We start from the raw sequence: 7,413 nt of genomic DNA, 5'->3' as shown, positions 1-7,413 counted from the left end.
ATGGGGGCTGTACGAGGGACGATATGCAAAAGCTGTCTGATAAATCCTGTAGTAGATAGAAGAAAACATATAAAAGCTCCGATGCTTGTGAAGGTAATAGAGAGAGAGAGAGAGAGAGAGAGGAGAGTCTTTTTCTGCCCAATCACACGACCCGTCTACTGCCCGGGAGACAAATCACTGCATCACCTACCTGCCCATATCGAGAGAGGAGGGGCACGAGAGGTGGGGAGAGAGAGAGAGAGGACGTATGTGCCCATTTCGAGATATAGAGAACCGAGAGAGCTCCTATAACCGGTCTCTGCATGGCACCAAAAATGGAGAATAAGACATGTCTAATTTGGAATAGTTCAATTTTCAGCCATCAGACCTTGGTCTAAGCGACAATCCTTGTGCTTAATTAATTACATTGATAGGGCCATATTTAGTTCAACTTTTTTCCAAGTTCCATTGGATCAATCTGATAACATGGCCAAGGTGGGGCAACATCATAAGCAGAAAGCATCAGCTCTCTTACAACAAAGGTGCACCAAGTGGATGTGCGCATCGACTAAGACAACCACCCCTCTTGCAGAATTGCAGGTGTACCAAGTGAGCAGAGAGAGAGAGAGAGAGAGAGAGAGAGAGAGAGAGAGAGAACATAAAGCTGGATGCATTTTTCCAGCTTATGAGGCACCAGACACACCCTTAACAATTTCAAGACCGTTTTAACATAGAGACAAATCATTGAAACATGCTCTTGGCCCAGAAGTTACAGCCTCAAAATCCCACAAAACGATGCTTGCCGTGCACGGTATATGCCATACAATTTACCACAACCATGACTGCTGTTGTCATCTGAGTCCACCAAAAATGAGCCTTGCTTTTTGATCCCATCCACATGTTCAAACCACTAGTCTACTATTTGGCATCCATATCTTTTCATTCAAAATGATGCAGATCGAGCAAGGGCTGGTTTCACCTTTTTGTCCTCCTCCAAGGCTATCATGCCCAAGCGAGATGGATCCTCAAGCAACGACTTAGCCACATAATAACCAGCAATGGACCAGGTCTGCCACTTTCGAGCTTGTTTTCCTATGTAACGACCTAGCTTCCCATCATAATATTCTGGCCAGTGATCTTTGAACAGCCTCTGCTCTGCAAGCTCAATTGCTCTTCTAGCCATCTGTGGCCTGCCAGTCTTGATGCAAGCTGCTGTAAACAACCAAAGAAGTACTGCACAAAACATAGTATTAGAAAATAGTTGGGAAAGCTCATCTCTTGCTAAAGAAGTCAGCAAAAACCACTCATAACGTGAATATAAATGTTAAAAGAAGATGAGCTCCTCCTATCATCCCAACAACCCAAACCCCCGCTAGTTGCCTCCCATTTGTGCTTCCCGAGCCCCTTGCTGCTGACCTGCTACTTTAGCGCACTCTTTAGCCCAGCTGCAATCCTCATTTGTCTCCCCCAACACCACCCGCTCCTCCATTTCCTCCTCTCCCTTCACCAGCAGCCTTTAGCCTGCCTCTGCCTTCGGCAGCTTCCATTCAGCCTTTTCTCCTCTAGCCCAGTTCCTCCTCACTTTTCTCCTCCTAACACCATCCCCCCAAAATCCAGAAAAAACCCTTTTCTGGTTGTCTTTCCATCCTCTGGTGACTCCCTTTCCTGCATCAAATGTCGTCCTCCAAGCTTTCTATATGGGTCTAGCAGAAACAAGCACACTGTCTACCCCAGCCAACCAACGAACTGCATTTTCATGCTCCAGTTAACCCAAAAAGTTTCTCAGGTCATCAGCTAAGAAAACTGCATTTTAATGAGAGATTCGAGGCTGAAAACCAGGTTCCTGTCGGAATGCACAGCGGAAAATGAGACAACTGCTGTGAGAAAGAAAACGCAGAAGTGTAGAGAGAGAGAAGCTGTATAAACTCTGCTATATACACAAAGATCCGGTACAAAATGGAGTGTGGGGGCAAGGGTGGTATAAACCTATGCTGCTGGTCGGCCAGCAGCATAGGGGGGAAGAGTGGGGATCTTCACATGCTTCTCAGCCATCTCAAGTGAATCAGCCATCTCAAGGGTTCACAAGGTCTTGTGAAAGGAGGGCGGGTGGGGAAAAAATGAAGAAGAGGCTGCAAACACTATGCAAGGTGGCTATCCAACAGTGATGGCCGCCTTCTATCCATTCTCCAAGTCCCGAACAGCCCAAGAAATCTCCAATCAGCACCAAAAAACAGCAAACCCTCAAGCTCTCACTGTCTCCACGCTTCAAGCCACCTTGGGCTCTAATACCACGTTGGAATGCACAACGGAAAATGAGACAACTGTTGTGAGAAAGAAAATGCAGTCTCCAAGCTTCAAGCCACCTGGGGCTCTAATACCATGTCGGAATGCACAACGGAAAATGAGACACCTGTTGTGAGAAAGAAAATGCAGGAGTGTAGAGAGAGAGAAGCTGTATAAACTCTGCTATATACACAAAGATCCGGTACAAAATGGAGTGTGGGGCAAGGGTGGTAACCACCCTATGCTGCTGGCTAACGAGCAGCATAGGGTGGGAAGAGTGGGGATCTTCACATGCTTCTCAACCATCTCAAGCGAATCTGCCATCTCAAGGGTTCACAAAGTCTTGTGAAGGGAGAGCGGGTGGGAAAAAAATGAAGAAGAGGCTGCAAACACTATGCAAGGTGGCTGTCTGACTATGATAGCCGCCTTCCACCCATTCTCCAAGTCCCAAACAGCCCAAGAAATCTCCAAATCAGCACCAAAAAACAACAAATCCTCAAGCTCTCACTGTCTCCAAGCTTCAAGCCACCTGGCGCTCTGATACAATGTCGGAATGCACAACGGAAAATGAGACAATTGCTGTGAGAAAGAAAACGCAGAAGTGTAGAGAGAGAGAAGTTGTATAAACTCTGCTATATACACAAAGATTCGGTACAAAATGGAGTGTGGGGGCAAAAATACCACCCTATAATGTTGGTTGGCCAGCCCAAAAACAGCCGACAGGGTGCACACATGTCCATGACTGGAAAAAGACTAGTCGGCCAGCACATATACAGTCAGCCATGACAAGACAGCCCCACGACCAAAAACAAGGAAAAAACATGGAAAAAATGGAGAGAACTCCTGGGCAGGCACACCCACGACAAAGGCCCTCACTGAGTAATATGGTACAGACAGGAAATGATTGCTAACACTTCCGCACCTATAATAAACTTTACAATGGTGCCATAATTCCTCTTTCCAATCTCATTCCCTGACCAATGATGCTTCACTTATGTCTCAATGCATGTACTTCGCTATTTATGAGGGATAGTATATATGTCTAACCCTATATAAAATCATACAAAGGGAGATCCCAAACCAAAAGGTAGGGAAATCTCAACCAATTGGGGGCACTATGTTGCCATAAAAGCCTTGTAGGAGTGAAGGAGAAGAAAATACCATAGTTCCACTCTCTCATAAATCTGATGTATTTTGTCTGTGCAACTCTAGAAGATAGGTGCATGCAGACGTAGGTGGCCAAAAAGAGATTGAACAATGTCACTCCATATACTGCAAATACACTCAGTGTCATAAACCTGAATACCCTTGAAGGCCTCTGAGCATCTGGTCTTCTAGATATGCCACGCCGTGATACTAGCAATAATCTCCCATGTGGTGTCAATACTCAACGAAGGTGGTGTGTATCATAACTAAGGGATATCCTGAAGCAAACATATCTAAGCTATGCCCCTACAGACAAGTATAATAGGATTTGCTCCCCTGCCCTTGTGGGCTAGACTGAGTCAATCATGCAATAGCACCCCAAGTAATATAGATAGGATCACTTCTCAAATCTGCCCAAGAGCTGGCCTATAGATACCCAGATCCTCTGTGCTCCTCTACACTCCCTTAAGCAATGATACACTGTCTCAGATGGAGCTAGGCATCTAGGACGAGAGGCCCATGCCAAAAATAGATCTCCACTTGCTAGTGGGCAACCCACCGTGGGAATTGTATCGGGACTCTCAAAAGACATGCTGTAGCCTATGAGAGCCGAGCTCGTCAAAGGCTGCTAGGCCTTCGACATTCGATATTGGCTTACACCAACCATTCATTTCCCTTGTGCCTTCGATCTTCGATCTCAGGATGGATTTCTCCACTCTGTGGTTGATTTATGGTGCATACTCTTTCTTTCTTTTTTTTTCCGAGAAAAGATCCTTTCATTAGTTATGTAAAAAACGCCCGTAGGGCTACAAAAGAGATCTCTCCTGCTCCTAACAAAGAGAAGAGCAGTGAATACATCATGGCAGCCCGGGAGACTCTCCCTAGGTGCTGCAAAATACAAGCATCAGTCTAAAGGACTGAGCGGCTAAATCATACAATGGGGGGGGGAAAGAGCCAAACAGGTGGCCTGTAGTGCCAACGGGGGGATCCCGTGTGTAGGGTGTAGAACGGGCCGCAGCGCCAAGTGGTATGAAAGGCCTGGCGCCGTAAGATCGCCTCATCCGAGTCTCCCCGGATGCGGTCGTACTGTCCTCGAAGGGTGTGGATCAACTCCTGCCAAATCCCCCGAACAGTCTCTGCTGGTGGCTCTAATCTCCCCTCAAAGGCCGTAAAGCACCGGGCCCTCCAGGTGAACCAGATGGTGAGGCTGCTGAGGAGCTCCCATCGTAAATCACTCTCCTGTGTCCAGCTGGCGGACGAGAAATCCGGTGCCGGAACCAGGCGAGGCTGGCCCCTAATAAATCTGATGGCCTGATTGCCCTGCTCCATCTCATAGCCCATAGCAGGCCCTGACGAAGTCGACCAAGCAGCGGCACCCCACGTAAACATACCCTCTGGAGAGAGGGGGGCCAGAATACGCAGCATCCGCAGCCAAATCTGCTGTGCCTGAGGGCAGTCCCAAAGGCACTGTCTCTGTGTCTCCATAGGGTGGCCGCATCGGACGCAGGCCGCCGGAAGACCGCTGTAAACAAGCCAAGTGCCAACTGCTGAGCCCCTGTGGGCGACCAGCCACTGAAAAGCCGAGATCCTGCGGGCCTGTCGACTAGCCCAGAGCCGAGCCCAGAAATCCTCCAGGACCTCCTGTGATAGTCCCTGCAATCGCCAATGCCCCGCTGCCGCTGGAGAAACCGTCCTCCTCGCCGTCAAAATATGCCGTCCCAGCCGAACAGTATACTGGAAAAATGTGATCTCTGTGGCCTCAAGGGATGCATAAGGATCATGCCACTCGTACTCTCCGGGGTCCCACTGTAGCCGGGCCAAGGGGCGCGCGGCATATGCCCATATGCGCCAATCCGGGAGCACGTCAGCAGGGTCGGGGTCAATATGCCACTTCCGAGAAGCGGCAGCCACTACCCGAATCCTCTGAAAGGTGCACTCTGCAACCAAAGGCGACTCCACCTCCACTCTCTGGAGTCTGCCCTCATCCTGAATCTCATAGTAGAGGCATCTGCCATCCTCAGTGCTAGCTCTGACAGCAATCAGGATCTCCAACTGTGTAAAGGCTCCCATCCACCGTGGGGCCACTGGCTCGAGAGGTGTGAACCACTCCTCTGAAAGTGCCTCCTGAATATCATCCCTCATAATCAACCCCCCTCTGAAGTGACTCAGCCTCTCCACCTGGGTCTCCTCTGGTAGACTGCAGAAAGCCTGCCAGTCTCCAAAACTACGAGCTGGGCCTGCCGCTAAAGGTCCCCAGGCTAGACGAGGCCAAGAACCCAGCATATGACCCTGCTCTGTACGAACCGCTGGGCTCCAGATGAGCGGCTGCCTGGCCCGCTCCTCAACACAAGAAGGAGGCCGCTGAGAGAGCCCCGGTCTCAGCAGCTCCCAAGCTCTCAGGATACTCAAAGCAAATCTGTCCTCCCATCCTCTACTGAGGCCTGTCCTCCTCATCTCTATGAAGATCCACGAATCTCTGGTGCCCAAGTACCCCCTGCAAAGGAGGCGCCCGGGCCTGCAGTCGCTGCAAGAGGAGCTCTTTCCAAGGCTCAGCGCCTGGAAGCAACCCCCGAACAATAAGCTTCCCCAATAAGGCTCTACTCTGATCGACTGGATCTATAATGCCCAAACCGCCCTGAGCCAGCGGAAGTGTAATAACTGCCCATGCAACCTTTGCCCGAGCTGGCTGACCGTCCCGCCCAGACCACAGAAAGTTCCTGATCAACCTCTGTACCTGGCTGATGCAAGAGCTCGAGAAAATCCAGCAAGACGTAATGTACCACATAGTCGCTAACAGCACCTGATTTGCCACCACCACCCTCCCAGCCAAGGATAGTCGAGCTGTACTCCAATACAATAGCTTCTTCCGAATGCTCAGAAGAAGCGGGGCAATCTACTGCTCAGGTGACAAATCGAGGCCAATCTGGCATCCCAAATACCGCACTGCTGTGCCGGGAGGAATCCATCTAAAACCGGGGTCCGGACTCCATGCGGGAGTGGGAGCACTACTGATCCAAAAGGCCACTGTCTTGCGCCAATTGATCAATGCTCCCGAAGCTGCACTAAAAACTTGGAGCGACTGCTCTGCCCGAATAAGATTGGCCTCTTGGCCATGCAAAAATAAGCCCGTGTCGTCTGCAAACTCAGCATCAAGCAAATCCTCCCCCCGGACTGGGAGCTGAAGTCCTCTCAAACCAACCTCTTCTGCCGACAAATACATACTCATAGCCTCCGCAAAGAAGAGAAAAAGGAAAGGGGCGAGAGGACACCCCTGACGGACTGATCTGGTCAGCTCAAAACTCGGCCCCCGACCTCCTGCAATCAGCACCTGGCTGCGAGCTGTGGAATACAAAGCTGCCACCCCTCTGATCCATTCTGGCTCAAAGCCCAGGCGTAGCATAGTGCCCTCTAAGAATCCCCAATCAACTCTATCGTATGCCTTCTCAAAATCGAGAAGCATCACGACCAAGTCCTCGCCAAGAAACCTAGCTCGGGCCGTCGCCTCCCAGAAAGTAAAGATGTTGTCAAGGATACTGCGCTCCTTGACAAATCCTGTCTGAGTAGCATGAATCAACTCCCCCAGGAAGGGCTGGATCCTCAAACTCAAGGCCTTTGCCAAGACCTTATAGACAGTATTGAGGATCGTAATAGGCCTCCAATGCCGAATATCATCTGATACTCCCTCTCCCTTGGGGATAAGATAGATCAAGCCCTCTGAAAAGCTCTGCGGCATCACCCCAGTGTCCAAAACATGCTGAAAGCCCCTGCGGAGGCCTGGCCCCAAAAGGTCCCAATAGCGCATAAAAAAGGCCGGCGTCAGTCCGTCCTCCCCTGGGCAACTATGTCGCGGCAGGACCCTCAAGGCCTCGGCAAGCTCAGTCTCTGACAGAGGCGCACCTAGAACTGTGCGCATATGGTCTGTGACCCTCCTCTGCACATGGGCCCACACAGTCTGTCTGCATACATCTCGATCCTCAGTGGCTGGCTCCGCTGAAAGCAAGTCAC

The 7,413-nt window shown here is 50.3% G+C and overlaps 1 protein-coding gene across 2 annotated transcripts in view; it reads right to left on the bottom strand.

Annotated features, from left to right (window-relative positions):
* Positions 1-687: 687 nt before the first annotated feature.
* LOC147637123 (putative alkaline/neutral invertase F) overlaps positions 688-7,413 on the bottom strand; it is a 30,080-nt gene continuing 23,354 nt past the window's right edge. Inside the window, exon 4 of one of the 2 annotated variants that reach the window (XM_086800721.1) lies at positions 688-1,212. In XM_086800721.1, coding sequence (XP_086656847.1) covers positions 923-1,212 — 290 coding nt within the window. In that variant the 3' untranslated portion in view covers positions 688-922. The remainder of the gene's footprint in view (positions 1,213-7,413) is intronic. The other variant, XM_086800722.1, reaches the window with a different exon arrangement.

Source organism: Cibotium barometz, chromosome 7, assembly GCF_041138505.1.
Source record: "Cibotium barometz isolate CiBa-2024 chromosome 7, ASM4113850v1, whole genome shotgun sequence".
NCBI lineage: Eukaryota > Viridiplantae > Streptophyta > Polypodiopsida > Cyatheales > Cibotiaceae > Cibotium > Cibotium barometz.
Note: the sequence above shows the minus strand (reverse complement) of the source record. Positions and strands in the feature narration are given on the sequence as shown.